The 23,265-nt window shown below is 45.5% G+C and overlaps 1 protein-coding gene across 7 annotated transcripts in view; it reads left to right on the forward strand.

The window, feature by feature from the left end:
* CTIF (cap binding complex dependent translation initiation factor) overlaps positions 1–23,265 on the forward strand; it is a 308,311-nt gene that overhangs the window by 252,108 nt on the left and 32,938 nt on the right. For all 7 annotated transcript variants that reach the window (XM_073790706.1, XM_073790703.1, XM_033837729.2 and 4 more), the window contains one exon: positions 14,864–15,019. In XM_073790706.1, the coding sequence (XP_073646807.1) occupies positions 14,864–15,019 (156 nt within the window). The remainder of the gene's footprint in view (positions 1–14,863; positions 15,020–23,265) is intronic.

Raw genomic sequence — 23,265 nt, forward strand, 5'->3', positions numbered from 1 at the left:
CCCTGAGATTTGCGGGTTGGACACAGGGAAGAGGGGTCATGATAGAGACTGGGAGCTACTGGTGGCCATCTTTGCCATTGCAAAGGGAGACCCAGGCAGGAGACAAAGTGGTCAACATGCACGAAGCTAAGACAGGCAGAAGCAAGAGCAGGGAGGACCAGCTCTGTCATTGTTTGAGCCCCGTGGACCAGCTATGTTCTTGGGGACCACGCCCTTCCACCCCTGCCACATAAACCAGTTCAGGCCCTGTGTGCTCTAACTAGTTGGAGAGGGTTTGTCCAGCCAAGAATGCCATCTAACAGTGTCTGGGGGCAGAACAGAGGGAAGCAGTGGAGTGATAAGGGCTGTGGCATCATATGGTTGGGTGTCTGGGCCGTGGCCTGTGGAGGTCAAGGCTACTCAGGGAAAGGTCCAGCCTGGAGTGCGAAGGGTAAGGACATGCCCAAAGGCAGGGCCCAGTAGACATCAGAACCCAAAGTAGGAACCAGTCCCAGGGCGGAAGCTGTAGTCTCATCCTCACACCGGCCTCTGGGGTGCCTTCTTTCTGCAGACAAGATGCAGGCCTGCTGCAAACTATTGCCCAAGCCAAAGTGACCTGCAGGTCAGAGTCCCACTGTTCCAGAGTAGAGGTACAGCTGAATCCCCAGGGCCAGGCCTCAGGGCCCAGCAGGACTGAGCCAAGACTGGCAGCTGTGGCCACACAGATGTGGCCGTGATGGCCAGCTGTGAGTGCAGCCTGGCCATACACCCCCTGGCTGGGGCCGCACACACAGCCTGCCAGAAGGAGAGGGTGGCCAGGTCTGGGGCCAGCTTTGGTAGACAGAATGACTCAGGCTACGATAACCAGGAGGTCTCTCTGCCGCTTGTTAAACACCTACTGTGTGTGCCGCATCCATTGCACACGTCACTCTTTGAAGCCAAGGAGGTCTGTCTGACCCCGTCAGAGTGACGCCAAGACTTGGGCGATCCTTCCGTCATGCTGCCCCAAGTGCGTGTGCGAAAGGCAGGGCGTGGGCTGCCACCCAGGGAGGACCGTCCAAGACACAGGTGCCGGCCAGCTAGCCCATTCTCCCCGCTCCTCCTCTCCTGATGCCAGGCTCTGCTGGAAGGATGCCCACCCAGCCTCAGCCCACCCTCCTCTCCCACTCGGCCCCATTTCATCCCCTGGCTGGGAGCCACTCTTCCCTCGCAGAGGAGGGGCCAACTGTCATTCTGATCCGTTCTTTTTGGTCCTAAGTCACAGAAACTAACTTACGGTAGCTTCACATCCCTGAATCCTTCTTTCATAAGGGTACAGAGGTGTCTCATGGAGCCCAAAGGTCCCAAGAAAGGACAGGAAATGGCACATTCGGGGTTCTCTCTCAGGCCAGGGCAGATCGATCTGCCGTAGTGTCTGCAGTTTCCCGTCCAGACCAGTCATCAGCCTGGGAGCGCCCCTGCCTCTGCCCCTGTGACCAGGTGCCAAGAAAAGACCATATCACCTTCTGTGAGGTGGAAGCTTCTGCCCTGGGGTCCCCCCAAATGATAATGACTGAACAGGACAGGAACTTCCCAGGAACTACCCAGGGCCTATTTCTACCCACTGGGGGCAGGCAAGCAGGCCCTGGGCTGAAAGAGGAGGACAGAGGAGGGAGGGGGAAGTGAGGAGGGGAGTGTGCAGGTGGGCTTCGATGGCTGTAGCAAGCAGCACTAAGGGGCCAGGTGACTGAAGGGGAGGCCCAAGGCGGGGGAGTAGCCAGGTGAAAACCACAGGTGACCCCGGCGCAAAGGGCGACTCTACAGAATGGCATGGGCTTACTTGACGCAACCTTGAAAGGGGGGAAAAACGCCCCAAATAAGCAAAGAAACCTCACCCTGTGACAAAAATGTTACCCTCAAAAGTGAAACAAATACTACGAGATGGACTGGACCAGACTGGCACAGAGCAGTTGGGAAGAATACGTCTGGGGAGTTAAATAACAGCCACAAATGAAAGAAAAGGCGGATCCTGGCAAACGTACTGGCTCTGTCCTCTCAAGTCTTGAATTAAGAAAAGAATGGTAGGAGGGTTCCTTTTCTCCACGCCCTCTCCAGCATTTATTGTTTCTAGATTTTTTGATGATGGCCATTCTGACTGGTGTGAGGTGATACCTCATTGTGGTTTTGATTTGCATTTCTCTAATGATTAGTGATGTTGAGCGTCTTTGCACTGTTGGTGGGAATGTAAATTGATACAGCCACTATGGAGAACAGTATGAAGATTCCTTAAAAAACTAAAAATAGAACTACCATATGACCCAGCAATCCCACTACTGGGCATATACTTGGAGAAAACCATAATTCAAAAAGTAACGTGTACCACAATGTTCATTGCAGCACTATTTACAATAGCCAGGACATGGAAACAACCTAAGTGTCCATCGACAGACGAATGGATAAAGAAGATGTGGCACATATACACAATGGAATATTACTCAGCCGTAAAAAGAAATGAAATTGAGTTATTTGTAGTGAGGTGGATGGACCTAGAGTCTGTTCATACAGAGTGAAGTAAGTCAGAAAGAGGAAAACAAATACCATATGCTAATGCATATATATGGAATCTAGAAAAATGGTACTGATGAACCTAGTGGCAGGGCAGGAATAAAGATGCAGATGTTAAAAACAGACTTGAGGACACGGGGGAAGGGGAGGCTGGGACGTAGTGAGAGAGTAGCGTTGACATACATGCACTACCAAATGTAAAATGGATGGCTGGTGGGAGGCTGCTGGGGAGATCAGCTCGGTGCTTCGTGACCACCTAGAGGGGTGGGATAGGGAGGGTGGGAGGGAGGCTCAAGAGGGAGGGGATATGGGGATATGTGTGTGCATGTAGCTTATTCACTTTGTTGTACGGCAGAAACTAATACAACATTGTAAAGCAATTATACTCCAATAAAGATGTATTAAAAAAAAAAAAAGAACTCAGAAAAGAAAAAAAGAAAAGAAAAGAATGGTGGCAGCCTGTTCCCTCTGAACAGGTTGGCCTCTGAAAGAAGAGCTGTCTGATGACTTAGCATGGAATCTTTACCCACATGTTCACCAAATGCCTGCTATGAGCCAGGTACCATTCTAGGGGACGTGGCAATGGATAAGACAACAAGACTCCAGACCTAGTGAAACTTTCTTTCTAGTGAAGGGTCAGATCATCAACAAATACAGGACCTGATACAGATGATAAGGGCTAGGAGGAAAATAGAGCAGGGCCAGACAATAAGCCCTGGGGGCTGCTATCTTAGAGAGGCAGTCAGCGGAGGCCCCCCTGAGGAGCCAACATGGGAGCAAAAACCTGATGGAAGGGAAAGTTTGCGCCAAATAAAAAACAGAGTACCTTCTATTTGAAAACAACCATCCTCTTGCCAGTGTAAAGAATTCTGGCAAATACTCTTTTTAAGCCCTCCAACCAATGGCCTGGGGGAAGGACTGGGATCAACTCATTGCTGGTGGGCTGTCACCAGCTCCCAGGACCCACCCCTCTCATGTTTCCTCGTGACTTCTCAAGGAAGAAGAAACTTCCTGCCAGCAGTAAATAAAAGGGCACTTTCTCCTCCGCACTGGGGACATCGCAGCAGCAGCTACCTCTCTGCACAGAAACAAACCAGAGTCACCAGGGATGTAGAATGTGGATGGGCAAATTTCCCTTGGTCATTTGTTTTAGGAGAAGGAAATGATGGTGAGTTTGCAGGGATTGGTGGGGCTGCCATCTACCTCAGGAAGCTTCAGAATACACTAAGATCCTTGTGCCCTAATGCCTTCCGTCTCTCAGGGCACCATCTCCCTGCTGCAGCCGCTGGCCGCCCGGTGGGGGGGTTCCCCCTTTGCCTGTATGCAGCTGTTTTTGGCTTGACCACAGGACTCTATCATGCCAGAGTTCATGTGGTTATACAGAGCAGGAAAGAATTTCCCAGAATGCCTTGAGAAACCTGAGACACTGAATGGCTTTCAGGGCTTATTGATGTGGCCGGTGCAGGAAATAGCAGTACGTCAATAAATAGTTTTAGGCAGGAAACGAGGCTTAAATGGTAGCCTTAAAGTTTGGGGAAAGGCACTAGGGGTTGCTGGGAGGGAGCCTGCCAGTCAGATGAGAACCTCGAGCCAAATACCAGTCTTTGAAATGGCTGCCACCAATCTGAGGCCCCTTGCTGGTTCTGGACGCGAAAGGCTGAGGTTGAAGGCAGAGCTGGAGACCCAGGGGATGGCTGGTTTCAGTTGGCAAAAAAGAGCTCCTTGTTCCAGGGGAGAAGTTGGCAACCTACAACGTATGCGCCCAGAAGAGACACATAGGCTGGCTTTTGGTGGCCTCTGGGCTGGGCAAGTTCACAGCCCACTTCCCCACCCTGGTAGTGAGAATCACCACTAGCTGGCAGGTCACTCCAAGAGTTTCGATGTCCTAATCAAAAAAATCAAGGAAAAGGGTCACGATCTGCCAGTTTCTTTTTAAGTAACTGTTTTTCTGACTATAAAACTAAACGTTCTCAGAAAAGTGGGGAAATTCAGAAAATAATAAAATGTAAGAAATAAAGGTCATCCATAATTCCACTATTGAGAAACAACTACTGTTAACACTTTGGATATTTCTCATCTTTTTCCTTATATAAAAAAAATTGTTTTTATTCATGGGCGAGATTATATAATATTTGCAAGTTTGCTTTTCCTTTTCTCTTTTTTTAAAATATTTATTTATTTTTGGCTGTATTGGGTCTTCTTTGCTGCGCTCGGGCTTTCTCTAGTTGCAGTTAGCGGGGTCTACTCTTCGTTGTGGTACGCGGGCTTCTCATTGTGGTGGCTTCTCTTGTTGCGGAGCACAGGCTCTAGGTGCACAGGCTTCAGTAGTTGTGGCACGCGGGCTCGGTAGTTGTGGCTCATGGGCTCTAGAACGCAGGCTCAGTAGTTGTGGAGCACAGGCTTAGTTGCTCCGTGGCATGTGGGATCTTCCCGGACCAGGGCACGAACCCATGTCCCTTGCATTGGCAGGCAGGTTCTTAACCACTGCGCCATCAGGGAAGTCCCTGCATTTGTTTTTCTCACTTAGCATTACACAGCCATTTTCCCAAGCTGTTATAAACTTCTCATAAACGTATTTTTAATGGGTCCATGAATCATCATTTACTTAATCATTCCCCTATTGTTGGATGCTTAAGTTTTTGAATTTTTGTGTGTATTAAGCTTATTTTTCCTGTTATTTTAAATTATTTCCTTATGATAATTATCCAGAAGTGCAATTACTGGATCAAACAATAAGAACATTTGAAAGGCTTTTTTTTTTTTTTTTTTTTTTGGCTGCATTGGGTCTTCGTTGCTGCGCACGGGCTTTCTCTAGTTGTGGCGAGCGGGGGCTACTCTTCGTTGTGGTGAGTGGGCTTCTCATTGCGGTGGCTTCTCTTGTTGCGGAGCACAGGCTCTAGGCGCACGGGATTCAGTAGTTGTGGCACATGGACCCAGTAGTTGTGGCTTGCGGGCTCTAGAGCGCAGGCTCAGTAGTTGTGGCACACGGGCTTAGTTGCTCCGCAGCATGTAGGATCTTCCCGGGCCAGGGCTCCAACCCGTGTCCCCTGCATTGGCAGATGGATTCTTAACCACTGCGCCACCAGGGAAGTCGCCAAAGGCTTATTTTAAGATTTTTTTCAGGAAAGTGATACCAGTTTACATGGCCCATATTATGAGAGTGCCTATCTTACTTCATCTTTACCAGCAGTGACAGTTACTGGGGGGGTTTTTTGTGGGTTTTTTTGCTGTATGCGGGCCTCTCACTGTTGTGGCCTCTCCCGTCGTGGAGCACAGGCTCCGGATGCGCAGGCTCAGCGGCTATGGCTCACGGGCCCAGCCGCTCCGCGGCATGTGGGATCTTCCCGGACCAGGGCATGAGCCCGTGTCCTCTGCATCGGCAGGCGGACTCTCAACCACTGCACCACCAGGGAAGCCCAGTTACTGGTTTTTAAGCTTTGTTAACATAGAAGGTGGAAAAAAATGATATTTTCATTCTTTTGATAGCTACTGAGATTTAATTTCTTTTTATATATTTGTCAATAATTTATGTTTTCACATATGAATTATCTTTTAATGCCCTTTCTCGTTTTGTCCATGAGGGATTTAGTACTTTTAATATCAATTTGAACAAGCTACTTAAATATTAAGACCGTTACCTTTTGTCACATTGATTGCAGGTATTTTTCCTGGTGTATCCATCGCCTTCTAAGTGTGTTTATAATATTTCGATTTTTGATGCATTCCTCTTGTTTTAATTTAGAAGGCCCTTCTCCATCCAGAAATTCGATAAATACTTTAATTTTCTTCAAGTTCTTATGGTTTGTCCTTTTTTTTTTTCTTTCTTTAACATTTACCTCTTTATTTCATCTGGAATTCATTTTAGGGGCCAGTGTGAAAGGAGACTCTAAATTATCCACTCCACCCCACACCCACCCCGACGTAGACAGCTGTTCCTGCATCATTGCTTGAGTGAATAATGCTTCCTTTGCTACTGATTTGTGGTTCTCTAGGGGCCATGTGATAAACCCTTATGGATGCCAAATTTGTTTCTAGGCTATCTGATCTAGCTATTCATTCTTATGTCAGTTCCACACCCTTTTAATTATTAAAGCTTTCGGATAGGTGAAAGTAATATAACTCTTTCCAATTTTGTTCTATTTGGTTTTTAGCTGTTTCCCTATTATTCTTTCAAATTACTTTTAGGATGTTTTTTTCAAGTCTCCATTTCCCCTTTCCCTCCAAAACATTCCCGTTGGAATATGGCATACAAATTGGTGTTAAACTTGTGAATTATTTCAAGGAAAATTACCATCTTTTCAGTGCTGTCTACCCATTAAGGAATATTATGTGTTTCTTCGCTTGTTTAAGGCTTTCTCTTAAATTTCTCTGTTCAGTTTTGCAATTTTCTTCATAGAAATCGCACATTTCTTAATAATGTCATTTAAGAACTTTTATTGCTTATTAAATGAGCTTTTGTGCATTAAAATGTCTCACTGGTTAATTCTGTCATAAAAAAGCTGTTGATTTTTGTATATTAAGTTTACACCTAAATACTATTAATTAGTTACTAAACTCTCTTGTTAATTCTGACCTTTATTAGAGAGTTCTCTTGGGGTTTTCACATATATAATCTTATCCAATCATTGTACCTCTTTCCTTCCAAGGGTCATGAATGTTGCTGCTGTTTTTTAATCAGGCCTATTGATATTATGTTTATAGATGTACTGATACTATATCCTCCTTGCCTTTCTGGGATAAAGTCTACTTGGTTATAATGTATCTGTTAGTATTTCATTTGGGACTTTTATGTCTACTCACATTAGAAAGATTAGCCCATAGACTTCCTTATTTGTAATTTACTATCATTATGAGATTTTGGTAATAAGGAACAGGAAAAGCTTATTTTTTCTGTGTTCTGGACCAGTTTACATAGCAGAGCAGATATCTAATTTTTTGAAAGTGTGAATCAACTTACCTAGAAGAGTCAGAAGTTTAGAGACCTCCTTATAATATGTAATTCAGAACTTTTCATTTTATGATTTTCTGTCTTTTCTGGCTTTTAATTTATTTTTTCAGTGAAGTTCGGTGATACTTATTTTCTAAAAAAGCACATATTTCATCATTTTTTCCAAAATCATCATCATAGAGTGGTAAATAGTTTTTATTGTGCTTTTTAATCTACTCCATATCTGTTTACATATATTGTTCATATTTTTTTCTTTTTTTTTTTTTTTTTTTAGTCATTGCAGTTTTTTTTATTGAAGTATAGTTGACTTACAATGTTGTGTTAGTTTCGGGTGTACAACAAAGTGATTCAGTTATACATATATTTTTTTTTTTCAGATTCTTGTCCCTTATGGGTTATTATAAAATACTGAGTATAGTTCCCTGTGTTACACAGTAGGTCCTTGTTGGTTATCTATTTTGTATATAGTAGTGTGTTTATGTTAATCCCAAACTCCTAATTTATCCCACCCCTCCTTTCCTTTTTGGTAACCATAAGTTTCTTATTTCTATTTTGTGGGTCTATTTCTGTTTTGTATATAAGTTCATTTGTATCAATTTTTTTTTTTTTTAGATTCCACATATAAGCAATATCATATGATATTTGTCTTTCTCTGTCTGGCTTACTTCACTTCGTATGATAATCTCTAGGTCCATCCATGTTGCTGCAAATGGCATTATTTCATTTTCTTATGGCTGAGTAATATTCCATTGTATAAATATACCACATCTTCTTTATCCATTCATCTGTCGATGGACATTTAGGTTGCTTCCATATCTTGGCTATTGTAAATAGTGCTGCAATGAACATTAGGGTGCATATATCTAGTTTTCTCAAAATATATGCCAAGGAGTGGGATTGCTGGATCATATGGTAGCTCTATTTTTAGTTTTTTAAGGAACCTCCATACTGTTCTCCACAGTGGATGTGCCAATTTACATTCCCACCAACAGTGTAGGAGGGCTCCTTTTTCTCCACACCCTCTCCAGCATGTATTATTTGTAGACTTTTTGATGATGGCCATTCTGATTGGTGTGAGGTGATACCTCATTGTAGTTTTAATTTGCATTTCTCTAGTAATTAGCAATGTTGAGCATCGTATTTCTAATTTTATTTCTATTTCTGCTTTCTTGTTTTTACATATAATTTCCTTTCTTTATTTTCTAATTAATTAATTTCTGTATTTTGTCCTTTCACATATTTCCTTAGTTATTGGTGGTTTTCTAAGTTTTTTGAATATACAGATTAACACTGTTCAATAGAAGTATAACATGACCCACATGTGTACTTTTAAATTTAATATTGTGTTGCACTATACCCGATATATTCAGAATTTCAACATATAATTAGTATTTCTAAAATATTAGACATTTTATTCTTTTTTCCATACTATGTCTTTAAAAACTAGTGTCTATTTTACACAGACAGCACATCTCAGTTTTTTAGAGGCATGTTTCAAGCACTCAGTAGTCAGTTTAGAGGTTATATTTGCTTCCTTTTTATTTTTTTTTTTTTAATAGACTTATTTATTTATGGCTGCATTGTGTCTTCGTTGCTGTGCGGGCTTTCTCTAGTTGCGGCGAGCAGGGGCTACTGTTCGTTGCGGTGCACGGGCTTCTCCTTGCGGTGGCGTCTCTTGTTGGGGAGCATGGGCTCTAGGCACACAGGCTTCAGTAGTTGTGGTGCGTGGGCTCAGTAGTTGTGGCTCGTGGGCTCTAGAGCACAGGCTCAGTAGTTGTGGTGCACGGGCTTAGTTGCTCCATGGCATGTGGGATCTTCCCGGACCAGGGCTTGAACACGTGTCCCCTGCATTGGCAGGCAGATTCTTAACCACTGTTCCACCAGGGAAGTCCCTTCGCTTCCTTTTTAAATAGCCAAAATAGTTAAGACTATAAATTTACCTTTCATTATAGCTTTGACCACATCACACAAGTTTTTACAGCTCTTTATTTCCTAAATAATCTATTATTGTATATTTGATTACATCTTCTTTCCATCTTTCTTTAGGAGAATGCCTTTTAAACAAGTAATTGGCTATTTTTAAAATTGTTCTTAATTCTTAGTCCAGGTATGTAACCTGTACAGTTTCTGTATTCTGACATATGTAGTAGAATCACAGCTTATAATGAGGTTTGTTTCTTATGTTTTAATAGCTTTTGTTTTATGTAGTTTGAGTCTGTGCTATACAGTATTTTTTATCTATTATGGATTGTATTTTTATCTATATCAATAATTTTTATTTTACTTAATGAATGTTATCTTGAAAACTACTTTGATTTTACTTGTGTTTTACTTTTTTTTTTAACATCTTTATTGGGGTATAATTGCTTTACAATGGTGTGTTAGTTTCTGCTTTATAACAAAGTGAATCAGTTATACATATACATATGTTCCCATATCTCTTTTATATCTATTAATGGCTGCTAGTGTTTTAATATTTTTTTTGTTTGTTTTAATATTTTTAAAAGCACACTTTAATGTCTATTTCTCTATTTATCAAACTTAAGAAAGAAGCAATAACCTGCGAATCTTTATGGTCTAAATTATGAAATTTTGTGTGCTTACAAGTCTTCTCTCCTTCTCCCACCAGTATTCATCAGTCTTAAGTAATTTAATCTTGGATTATTAGGTTACTACTACTATGAAATTCTTATTCAGATTACATTTATTTATTAAATATCTTCTCTCTTGAGGATTATTTCTGGATTTTGACTCAGTCTTATAACCAAAATTATAATTACTTATTTTGATTTAACTTCATAAATCTACCTGCTTTCAAGTTTTCACTTCTGGTCCTTCTACACCATGATTTTCTCAGAGTTGAGTAGTAAATTGTTTTTGGCTGGAGCATGTATTCAAGAAAGTTTTTGATTTTTAAGTTATTTTTAATTGTGTTTTTAAAAAGCATAAAGTTCTCATCTCAACCATTTTCTAAGTGTACAGTTTAGGCATGCTAAGTATAGTCACATTGTCATGTGATCAATCTCCAAAACTTTTTCGTCTTATAAAACCAAAATTCTAATCCATTAAACAACTACTCATTGCCCTGTCTCCTCAGCCTCTGGCGACCATCATTCTACTTCCTGTTTCTATGAATCTGACTACACTGGATACCTATATAAGTGGAATCATACAGTACGATGATGATTCTCTCGATCCCTTTGTTCTGTGTATCCTGATGTCCTTTTTGCAACCGGTTTACTTCACCTAGCATGATGTCCTTAGGGTTCACCCACGTTGCAGCATGTATCAGAATATTCTAAGATTTAACAATATTCCATTGCATGCATAGGCTACATTTTGTTCATCCATTCCTCTGTCAGTGGACACTTGAGTAGATTTCACCTCTTGGCTATTATGAACGGTGCTCCTTTGAACATGGGTGTGCAAATATCCCTTCAAGATCCTGCTTTCAGTTCTTTTGTATATATCCCCAGAAGTGGAACTATTGGATCATACTGATAATTTAATTTTTAATTTTTTGAGGAATCGCTATACTATTTTCCGTAGCAGCTGCACCATGCAATTCTTTTAAAGATAAGCATGTGGGTGGGATTTTTAAAAAATCTGCTTGTGTAAAATGTCTTTGTCTTGCTTTCACTCATAGCTAGGTGTGTCCTTTTCACCTCAAACATATGATGTTGCTTCAGTGTCTCTGAATTTTAACATCAATTATAGAAGTATAAGGCCAACCATATTTTTGTTCCTTTGTAAGACACCTAGGGGGTTTTTTTCCTTCAAAGCTGTTTTTAGAATTTTTCCTTTTCCTTGAAATTAAAAAAAAGAAAATTCTCCTGCTAAGTATAAATAGTGGGGCTCTGGAACACTGTGAACCCTTTTTGCCTGAAGAGTCAGCTCTTTTTTTTGTTGTTTTGTTTTGTTTGTTTTCAACTTTAAGTTGCTCTCTCGGGTCCTTTGTTCTGTGTATTCTGATGTCCTTTTGAAAACCTCTATGATTCATGTCCACTCTCTGTCTTCGCTATCCTTTTTCTTCTTTCTTTTTTTAATCTATGGCTTTGTCTTCAGCTAGTCATTTTCCAAGTCTGTCTCATGTATCACTTTTTCTGCAGTATCCATTCTATCCTTTATTGCCTCCAATTCACATTTCATTTTGCTGTGGATTTCTGACTTCCTTTGGTTCTCTCCTATCCCCATTTCCAGTCTCACACTTCATCTCAACCTAAGGTTTTGTTAACTAATCCCATGTCACAGAATCTATGTTGTTGTTCTTAACAGACATACAATCCCACGTGTCTGTAGTTGGGTTTTTTGTTTATCTTTGCTTTATTGTAGTTGACATGTTCAGAGTTATGCATTTCCATTAGATCTTCGAGATAATGCTCCCCTGTTCTGCGGTGCAGGATTTTTCCACAGATGCCATAGTTCTTTGCTCCTCCCTGACCCTTGAATGAGAAAGGCTGGGTTTGGTTTTGGTGTTAGCTGTGCAGATCATCCTTAGAGTTGCTCAGTGTCTACTGAGGTAATAGTCGAGTCTCCCCTCAGACCTGAAGCTGGTGGCTTCGTGTGCACATCCCAAATTCAATATCCCATATTCAGCAGACCTTCAGTGTTCTAGTGAGTTCTACTAGCCCAAAACAGAATCCTCTCTCAATGCCACTGATTATCAGGAGGAAACTGAGTCAAGCTGTAGTTCTTTGATCAGATGTAATCATTTTTTTAAAAAAACTCCAGTCCCTGGTTTGCATTGCCCTGAGACTTTTCCTTCCCAGAGGGCTTTGCCTGAGAACACTGTGCCTCTGAGGACTCAGGGGACCACTTCACCTCCTTCTGCCCTGAATCTGCAATGACTAGAATAAGAGCAGTACTGATGGGAGCTGCCGTAGTGCACAGGCACGGGGGCTTGTTAACAGTTACAGGCTCATTGCCCACGAGCCAGAGGCAGGCAGAGGGAGGGCTCAAGCTCGAGCTCCCTCCCCATCTCACCCTTGTCTTACGGGTAGGGGCCAAGAGTCTTTGGACACCCAGAACTTCTCAACGACAGCATTTTAGTCAATGGCAAGGCGTCTGCAGTGAACTGTAATCTTCCTTCTCGGTGATGTGGGGCTTATGTCCACTCTCATGGGTATTTTTATGGGAGACAGAGAAAGGGCGTCTCAGGCACTGATACAGGGCCACCATTTTTTTTTTTTTTTTGCGGTACGCGGGCCTCTCAGTGGTGTGGCCTCTTCAGTTGCGGAGCACAGGCTCCGGACGTGCAGGCTCAGCGGCCGTGGCTCACGGCATGTGGGATCTTCCCAGACCGGGGCACGAACCCACATCCTCCGCATCGGCAGGCGGACTCTCAACCACTGCGCCACCAGGGAAGCCCCAGAGGCACCATTTTAACACCCGTGCTGGCACTCTATAAAGGTCTAGAGTTGTTCTCAACCATGGTTGCACATTGGAGTCACCTGGGGAGCTTTGAAAATATACCAGTGTCTTGGCCTCACCCTGGCCAATGACACAAACCTCTCTGGGTGGAGTCCAAGCATCAGTAGCTTCAGAGTTCCTCCAGGTGACTCCAGTGAGCAACCAGGGCTGAGAACGTTTGGCTCAGAGCAGAGAGCAATGGAAGGGCTTAGGTTCTCATTCAAGTTCTTGTACTGGTGACCTTGGTCAAGTCTTTTCAGCTCTTGTACCTCAGTTCCCCCATTCTAAAATGGGAATGGTAATGCCTGCCCCTGCTCTGACCACATAAACATATAGTGGGATAAACAGAAGTTAATGAGGATAGAACTACCCAAAGTTTCATGACTTCAAGGCCCACAGTACAGCACCCTCTGCAGGGTCTGGGGCAGCAGGAAAAGTAATTCATCCTCCTCCCGGGACCATTGGGCCACCCCATGGTGGCCACGCCTTCGCACAATGATGGAAGCAGCACAGGAGAGTAAGCGTAAATACTTAAGGCCTCTTAAGGACCAAGATCAGAACTGGCCAAAGCAAGTCACAAGGTCAAACCCAAAGACCAGGGGAAAGGTGGAAGAAACTTCTGAACATAACCTAATCTACCACAGATTCTAATCTTTCAGTCGCCAGAGAGTTCAGGTTTTTATTTCATTCTGTCTGGACCTTTGCAGTGGCCTCCTTTCTGGTCTCCACACCTATGCCATATTAACCTTCAAAAGAGCACAGGTGGGCTTCCCTGGTGGCACAGTGGTTGAGAGTCCGCCTGCTGATGCAGGGGACGCAGGTTCGTGCCCCGGTCCGGGAAGATCCCACATGCCACGGAGCAGCTGGGCCCGTGAGCCATGGCCACTGAGCCTGCGCGTCTGGAGCCTGTGCTCCCAACGGGAGAGGCCACAACAGTGAGAGGCCCGCGTACCGCAAAAAAAAAGAGCACAGGTATGACCAAGGCATTTCAATGACCCCCCAAAACCTTCCCTACCAACCATCACATGGAACCTGACTCCTTGGCTGGTTTCAATTATCCACACTCTAGCCCCAACCTCCTTTCCCAGCCCTGACCCCATTTTCCCCTCTACCCACCTACAATGGGGACAGGTTGGCTAAGACCTCCCTGGTTCCCAAACTTCCATGTTACCTTCCTGGTGCCTCACCTGTGGTCATTGCTCCACCTGAAATTCCCCCAGGTTCTCAGGTCAGAATCCTAGCTCTTCCAAGATGCCAATTTCCAGTTGAAAGGAATAACTCCTACCTCTGAGTTCTCCAAAGTTCCTTTACCTGGAGCCCTCCAATGGCTTTTAGTTCATTCATAACTGAATGAACTAAAATGAATGAACATGTCTTATCTTACCTCCTAGAGCAGTGCCCGGCACACAGTGGGGCAATGGTATTTTTAAGGAGGATGAATGAATGCGTGAATGAATGCCTCTAGTTTTCCTTCTATGCTCTGGGCCACTTGCTGGCACGGGTTGTAGCTGTGTCTCTAGCCCAGTGCTGGGGCCAAGATGGACCTCAGATGCCCATTGCTGGGTGTGTGGTTACCCTTCACTGCTGTGGGGACATGATTTGGAGGTTAGCAAAGGAGATAGTTTAGCCCCAGGGAGTTGAATGGAGGAGGTGATGACTGGGAAAGGTGTCATCTCCCCCTTTACCTCATTCCCTCCACCTCAGTATCTGGGTCAGTGAGGCAAGTCTGTAGCGCCCCCCAATCTGGGGACACTGAAGAAGAGGTGCTGTGGCTAAAGATCAAGGTGGTCTTTCTGCCCACAAGTGAGTCTTCAGCATTCATGCTCCAGCCACAGATCACCCATTGCCCTTCTCATGGAAATCATGGGGTTTACCAGTTGCCCAGGCCTAGCCCTTAGCCAGTAGGCAGAGTGGCAGACTGGGGTGGTGCCCGGGCCCCTCCCAGCTCCTGTGCAGCTGACATGGTCTCTTGTGCCTCCGCAGAAGGACTTCACAGTGCGGGAGGAGCTGCAGCAGCAGGATGTGGAGCGCTGGTTGGGCTTCATCACCTTCCTGTGCGAGGTCTTCGGCACCATGCGCAGCAGCACGGGCGAGCCCTTCCGCGTGCTCGTCTGCCCCATCTACACCTGTCTCAGGGAGGTAAGTCTCTGCCGGCCCTGCCCGAGAGCGTGGGCGCTGCCCTGTCTGCTAACGATGCGCATCTCCATCTCTGATGCGCCAGGAATGCCACAAGGCTTGTACCACTTAAAGTGATCAATCATTTGGTTAAGAGAAACGGAACTCCCCGGTGCTTTTGTTTACTCTACCCAGGTTTTTATTTATTGAGTTTACGTAAAAGGAAATAATCCCCCAAAGGAAAGTATTATGAACTCAGACTGCAGTCATTCATACTCTAGAACACTGCCTACAGAAGGGAGATCTACAGAAAATATTGAGTGAATAGATCTTTGGACTGGATTGGTTTACCATTGAATTATTTATTTTAAAAACTATTTGCTTCTAAATTTCCTCTGATAAAGAAATAAATAAGGATAATAAAGAAACTTTTAAGAAGCAAGAAGTCAGTGGGGTGATGGCCCTACCAGGTATCATAACCCACTTTGGAGGGTCACCCTTGGCGGCTCTCAAGGGGTAGAATTGAAGGGCAAATGTGGAAGCTATTGGTGTGTCCAGTGAGAGGCTGGTGGCCCAAAACCCAGTCATGAGAGTGAGGAGGGGGAGGACCAGTTGCATTCCAGTTATATCTTTGAGTTAGAACCAACAGGACTTGCTGACATGAGATACAGAGAAGGGAGGAAGTGACGTAGGGTCCTCATCTACCACCCTGCTAGCACCATTTCCTGGGACGGGGAAGCTGGAAGAGAAACAAGTAGAGTGTGGATGAAAACCAAGAGTTTGGGTGGCCTGTTGGCCATCCCTGGGGACACAGGCTTCAGCGTTGTGTGAAGTGTCGACCTGTATCTGGTGCTGGGGACTGGATGGGGTCACCCAGGGGTGGGGGGTGGGGGTGGGGTGAGATGGAAGAGGGGAACTGGACAAGGAGTGGCCGGGAGGCTGGAAACAAGCCAGGAGGGCACAGTCATCACAGCCCTTGTCCAGTGGGGCCAGCCCACACCTCACAGGTGTTGGTCCCCTCCCACCCTCAGCAGCTGATCCCAAGATGCTGATCCCAAGAGGAACAGCCTCTGGGGAATCAGCGGGACCAGGACAGAGAAGAGGCCTGGGTTTGGCAACAAGGAGGGGCCCCACGGTGTCAGTGGAGTGAGAACAGAAGCTACGTTTGCCTCGTTGGGGAGTCGGTGGAGGTGGGGGCGTGAGCGTGGACACCTTTTTGGAGAAGTGCTTCTGTGAAAGGCCGCAGGGAAAGACAACTTGTCAGCTAAAGGGGAGGTATGCGGTCAAGAGACACTTTTGTGTTTCTGAAAGAAAGATAATAGAGCAGTTTAAGGGAAAGGAGGGGGCATCTGTAAATGTTTTTGAAGCATCCATTTATAGGAAAATAGCACATTCATTCCAGACTGCGTGGATCTGCATGAAAGCAGAGCACACAGGCCTCTCCTGGGTGCTCGGTGGCCCTGTCAGCCTCTACCACTTCACGTAGCCAGAGATGTTTCTTGACAAATGTACTTGAATTCAGACTTGTTTCTCAGATTCAGACAATGACCTCTTCCAACTTGAGTTCACTCTCAAAGTGTCCTCAGCTCAGAAAGAAGTACCAAGATGGGCCATGGCTACGCTTTCTGCACCCCTTTGGGATGCTTTGAAGGTAGCCCTCTTGGAGTCCTCTCATCCTTGCCTGAGCTGCCCTGCACCCCGACCACCCACCTGAAGGCAGGGAGCAGCATTGTTCTAGGGCGGTGACCTGGATTGCCCCAACATGTTGCCTCTGCGTGATCTGGGCACCTCCTGGTGTTGCTGTCACCTGCTCCCCCAAGCAGGAAGCAGGGCTACAGCCGAGCCCTGGCCCTGGCTGCTGGGACACTTCTGACAACACCTGAGGTAGTGCGAACCTTCTGGTGTGAGTCCGGCAAGTGCCGGGAGGTCTGCACAGACCAGGAATCAGGAGCCTCCCCTGACGCACACTTGTTTGTTGCATTAAACTCACACAGACCCCGCCAGGCCCACCGTAAACTTGAAGGGTAAATAAATGATCAGTGGTTTTCACCATTTTGTAAAAGAGGAAACCACCGCCCCGCGTTCCAAACTATCTGCTTGAGGCCACATGGGGAGACCCCTGAATTCTTAGAGTCAGCTGCTGCCTCCTGTACCTTATGACACATACACACATACCCAGGCCTGACCCACGTCCCAAAGCAGGTTGAGCCAGCTCTAGGACGTTTCTAGAAGCCAAAATCACTGCCGCCGCCTTTCTCTGTGCTGGACAAGTTTAGGCTCTTCCCCCGGGGCCATGCAGATGGCTGACCCCAAATGTACAGAGCCCACCCTGCCCTGAGGTCATCCCAGCTTCCTGAACCATCCCCAGGCCAGCATCTCTGGCTGCCCACTAGACACGTCCCAAGTCAAGCCTCGAGCCTTCCAACAGGTTGTGCCAGCGGTGCCCCAAACCCTCCTGCTCACTCCCTGTCTTCACGTGGCCCAGACCCAGCCTTCCTGCCCCACTGTGGCCAGACAGCAGCCCCAGGACTCCCCAGCTGCCCTTTCTCAGTGTCATGGGACACCCACTCCACCCTCTGCTTCGGCACCACCCCCTAAGGCTTCCCCTGCTCCCCTTTCCTTGATGCCCCCGAGTCAAACACAAACCCACGGGCCATCTTGGTGCGAAGAGTTTCGTTTGCAACAAACCTAAGGGAAAGATACAAAATCCTCAGTGTCGGGGTCTTCATGCTTACGGAGGCCGCCTTCAGTGGATGAGGGGCTTACCCAGATTGAGCGTGTGCTTAGCCCCTGAGCCCCTTCAGGCTGGAGGACAGGCAGCTCTCTGAGAGATGCCCTGCCCTAGAGCGAGGCCCTTGGGCATTTCCTTCCACACTCTGACCTAGTTGAATTAACCCTCTCTCAGTCACTCAAGCTTGAAATCCTGGACTCCATCCTTGGAGTCTCTCTCTTCCTGGCCCTAAAACACCTCCTTCCGGGCCCAGCTCAAGCCACCTCTTCTGGAACCTCCCCTGTCCCCACCCCCAGCCGAGTGTACCAGGAGCTCCCTCCTGAGCGAGGCAGTGCACTCCATCCTTATAGCTCCAATCCTTTTTACATCACCTTAGAGGATTTTTTAGTATAGATAACAGTACAGTGGAAGGCATTGTCCAAAGCACTTAATGCATTCTCTTGTCTTTTAACTCGGGCAACACCCTGAAGATTATCATCCCCATTTTCCAGAGAACAGAGAGATCAGACAGCTTGCTCATAGCCACACAGTTAGCGGGCTGCAGAGTCAGCATCGGAATCCAGACGTGACTGCCCGAGTCCCTGCTCCTAAACACCCTGCTTCACTGCCTTACAAGCAGAGCGGGAGCTGCTCTTATTCTATTCTCGTCCATACCCAGCGCCTACTCTGTGTTGGAAGCCAAATAGATCTTTGTGGGATTGATCCGGTTTTTGCCATAAAGATCATGTGCCAATCAGAGATCCCTCTTCGAGGGATGGAGAAGAATAATCTTCAACAAGCTCTTTAACTGTTTAAGAGCAAATCTTTTCTGCCAAGATGGTTTTCCAAGTGAGTGAGGAGTAGTACGGTGACCAGAAGCCACGTGAGTCTCCTTGCCCTACTGTTTACAGCTCATGTTTGCCTCATGAGCTCTTTTGAATTTTTTTTAATGTTTTCAAATGTTTATTGTGGTCAGAACACTTAACATGAGATCTGCTCTCATAACAACTTTTTAAGTGTACAGTACAGTATCGTTATCTGTAGGCACAGTATAGTACAGCAGATCTCTAGAATTTATTCATCTGACGTAACTGAAATTTTATACCTGGTGATTAGCAACCCCCCACTTCCTCCTCCCCGCAGCCTCGGGCAACTCCTATCCTATTCTTTGTTTCTATGAATTTGACTATTTTAGATCCCTCATATAAATGGAAACATGTAGCATTTGTCCTTCTGTGACTGCTTATTTCCCTTGGCACAATGTCTTCCAGATTCAACCATGTTGTCCCATTTGCGAATTTCCTTCTTTTTTAAGACTGAGTAGTATTCCACTGTGTATAGATCACATTTTAAAATCTATTCATCTCTCGGTGGACATTTAGATTATTTCCACATCTTGGCTGCTGTGAATAGTGTTGCAATGAACATGGACGTGCTAATATCTCTTCCAGATCTTGATTTCAGTACTTTTAGAGAAATACCCAGGAGTGGGATTGCTGGATGATATACTGTAGAAGTTCTATTTTTAATTTTTTGAGGAACCTTCCTACTGTTTTCCATTGAAGCTGTACCATTGTGTATTCCCATCAACAATGTACAAGAGTTCTAATTTCTCAACACGTTTTAATATTTTGTAGTTACATATGTATATATATATATATATATATATGGATATAAAATAGCCTTCCTAACAGGTGTGGGGTGGTTTTGATTTGCATTTCCTTGATGATTAGTGACCTTGAGCATCTTTTCATATGCCTGTTGGCCATTTGTATGTCTTCTTTGGAAAAATGTCTATTCAAATACTTAGCCCATTTAAAAAAATCTGGTTACTAGTTTCTTTTGCTTTGGGGCTGTAAGAGTTCCTTAAATTTTTTTGAAAATTAACCCCTTATCAGATGTATGGTTTACAAATATTTTCTCCCATTCTGTAGGATGCCTTTTCACTCTCTCGTTAACTTTGCTGTAAGAAGCCTTGTAGTTTGAGGTAGTCCCACTTGTCTGTTTTTGCTTTTGTGCTTTTGGTGTCATATCCATGAAATCACTGCCAAGACCAATGTCATGAGACTTTTCCCTTATGTTTTCTTCAAGGATTTATAGTTTCAGGAGTTATGTTTATAAATCTTTAATCCACTTTTTAGTTTATTTTTGTGTAAGGTATAAGCTAAGAATCCAGTTTCATTCTTTGGCATGTGAATATCCAGTTTTCCCAACAGCATTTGTTGAAGAGACCATGCTTTCCCCATTGTGCTTTCCTGGCACCTTTGTTTCTATCCACTCCCTCTCAGTTGACCATACATGCATGGATTTATTTCTGGGCTCTCAACTCTGTACCATTAGTCTATATGTTTGTTTTAATTACTGTAGCTTTGTAATATATTTTCTTTTTTATATAAATTTATTTATTTTATTTATTTTTGGCTGCATTGGGTCTTCATTGCTCCATGCAGGCTTTCTCTAGTTGCGACGAGCGGGGGCTACTCTTCGTCATGGTGTGGTGGCTTCTCTTGTTGCGGAGCACAGGCTCTAGGCATGTGGGCTTCAGTAATTGTGGCTCACAGGCTCTAGAGCGCAGGCTCAGTAGTTGTGGCACACGGGCTTAGTTGCTCTGCGGCATGTGGGATCTTCCCCGACCAGGGATTGAACCCGTGTCTCCTGCATTGGCAGGCAGATTCTTAACCACTGTGCCACTAGGAAAGTCCCTGTAATATATTTTCAAATCAGGCTGTATAATGCCTCCTGATTTGTTCTTTTTCAAATTGTTTCAAGATTGCTTTGGCTATTTGGAGTCTTTCGTGGTTCCGTATGAGTTTTAGATTTTTTTTTTCTATTTCTGTGAAAAATAACACTGGAATTTTGATTAGAGATTGCACTGAATCTGTAGGTCACTTTGAGTAGTATTGACATTTTAAATATATTAGTCTTCTAATCCAAGATCAGGAACAAGACAAAGAATGCCCAGTCTCATCACTCTTATTCAACATAGTACTGGAAGTCGCAGCCAGAGCAATTAGGCAAGAAAAAGAAATAAAAAGATATCCAAATCAGGAAGGAAGAAGTGAAATTGTCTGTTTGCAGATGACACGATCTTGTATATAGAAAACACTAAAGACTCCACACACAAAAAACTGTCAGGACTAAAAAATGAATTCAGTAAATTTGCAGGATAAAGATCAACATACAAAAGAATCAATTGCATTTCTATATGCTAATAACAAACTATCCAAAAAAGGAAATTAGGAAAATGATCTCATTTACAACAGCACCAGAAAGAATGAAATACTTAGGCATAAACTTAACTAAGCAAGTGAAAGACTTGTACGTTGAAAACTACAAAATACTGGTGCAAGAAATTAAAGACACAAACAAATGCTAAGACATCCCTCAAGCTGTTTTTAATAGCATTCTAAGAACCCCTTCATCCTGCTGAGGTCCTCAGCCAAACTGTGACTGCAAGGGTTCCACACACAGGAGGGCTGTAATCAGTGTCTGTGGCCTGAGCTAAGGGTTTTATCATCTCCCGTCCCACCTGGAACTGACCTGGCAGGTTTGGGGTCTGGCTCACCCAGTGCCATCCCTCACCCCCTTTTTCCTGACCCTACAAGGCTCTCTGCCACCTCTGTAACCCAGTGGTGATATACCTAGACTCCTCCAGGCTATCAGTGAATGGTTCTTTCTGGGCCCCTTACTTCAAGAGCTTTGTTGAAACTTCCTCTGCAGGGGATACTGGGGTGAATTTTAACCCCTCACATTTGTTTCCTCTGAGCCGACTTTCCCCATGCACCGTGGGCGTTTCTATCCACTCCCTCTCATCCTTCCTCCCTCCCCCAAACATCCCACCTTTCCTCTCTGCATTCCCATCCTCCTGCCCTCTTCTGAGTCCGGCAACCATAGCCAGAGGTCAGAGTGGAGGAAGGGAGGGGGTGCCTCTGTCAGGAATCTCTCCTCCCTCTGCACCCCTCTGTGACCCCCACCAACCTCTCCCTCTGGTTGGCTCCCTTGCTCTCCTTCCCCCAGGCACCAGAAACCCCGTCTGCCCCTCCCTGCCCTTCCTCTGAGGGGTGTCTCTGAGCCACAATTCCCCCCGGGATGCAACTGGCGGGGCTCCTGGAGGAGGCTGGCAGGCCCGCTGGCTGCGGAGGAGAACACAGAGGGCAACGAGTCAGGCTTCTCCGGAAATGAAATTGCTCCGTGCAACAATGGGAGAGCCGCTTTTCTAACATTTTGCGTGAGCGTGCATTCAATTGCTCACATTGTGTGGCTCCAGGGGGAAATCTGACCTCGGAAAAGGCTGAGATGAAGTGGGTGTGGGTGGAGATCCTCCACTCTTTCACAGGGCTGAGAGAGTCAAGCAGAACATTCCTCAGAGGTAACTTCCAGTGGGACCATTCCTCCCTTCCCAAGAAGAGCAGGAGATGGGGCTGTGTCTAGCCACCCAGCTGGGGCCAAGGCAGGGCCCCCTGGGGCTGGAAGAGACCAAGGTCGGCTGTGCCCAGGGTGGTGATGGACCCTAACGGGAAGCAGAGACTCAAAATTATCCTCCATGCAGCCCAGGACTCTCAGTTGCATCCCTGGCAGGTGTGGGGAGCACCTGCCCCCTCCCTGCCCCCTCTAATCTTTGGGAAGCGTTTACAAAATCACAAATTCTCAGACCAATTAAATCAAACTTTCTGGGGATGGGTTTTGGGGAGGCACAGGAGTGGGGGGAGATTTAAGCTTCCCATATAACTCCAATGTGCAGAAACACGAGTAGCTGCATCCTAGGTGCGTTTTGTGAGGCCACTGATGAGCAGAGGGCACGTGGAAAGGTACCACTGGAAGAGCCAGAGAGACCAGAGTTTGAATCCCAGCTCTGCCACTTACTAGCTGTGGGGCTTTAATCTAATTCTTCATCTTTCTGAACCTCAATATTTTCTCTTTGTGTGGGAATAATGGGAATAATTCATTCTGCGTGTTTGTTTTAAGGCTTAAAATAAGTGAGATGGGGCTTCCCTGGTGGCGCAGTGGTTGAGAGTCCGCCTGCCGATGCAGGGGACACGGGTTCGTGCCCTGGTCCGGGAAGATCCCACATGCCGCGGAGCGGCTGGGCCCGTGAGCCATGGCCGCTGAGCCTGCGCGTCCGGAGCCTGTGCTCCGCAACGGGAGAGGCCACAGCAGTGAGAGGCCCGCGTACTGCAAAAAAAAAAAAAAAGTGAGATGTTCACATGAAGCAAGTAGTGTGTGACAGCCCCTCGGTGAGCTGACATATGAATTGCTGTTGAAAGCAAACCGTATTCCAGGCGTTACTCGAGAGAAGTATCGCATCACAGGAGCCCCAGAAAGGAAGATCCATTCTCCTAACTGGGCACCAAAGCCCCCCACGATCGCAACCCCTGTTCCTGGAGAACCTCTCCTGAGTCCTACAGCTGCAGCCACCCTGTTCCTGTTGTGTTTCCACAGAAGGTCTCTTACTTTCCTCCTGCCTCGAGCGTGATCTTCCTCCTCCTTCTGCCTGACTCTAGCCCACCTTCAAGACCAGGTTCACTTCCCACCGCGTTCCCACCCCGGGCCAATTTACTCT

The sequence above is a fragment of the Tursiops truncatus genome, chromosome 13 (genome assembly GCF_011762595.2).
Source record: "Tursiops truncatus isolate mTurTru1 chromosome 13, mTurTru1.mat.Y, whole genome shotgun sequence".
Lineage (NCBI taxonomy): Eukaryota > Metazoa > Chordata > Mammalia > Artiodactyla > Delphinidae > Tursiops > Tursiops truncatus.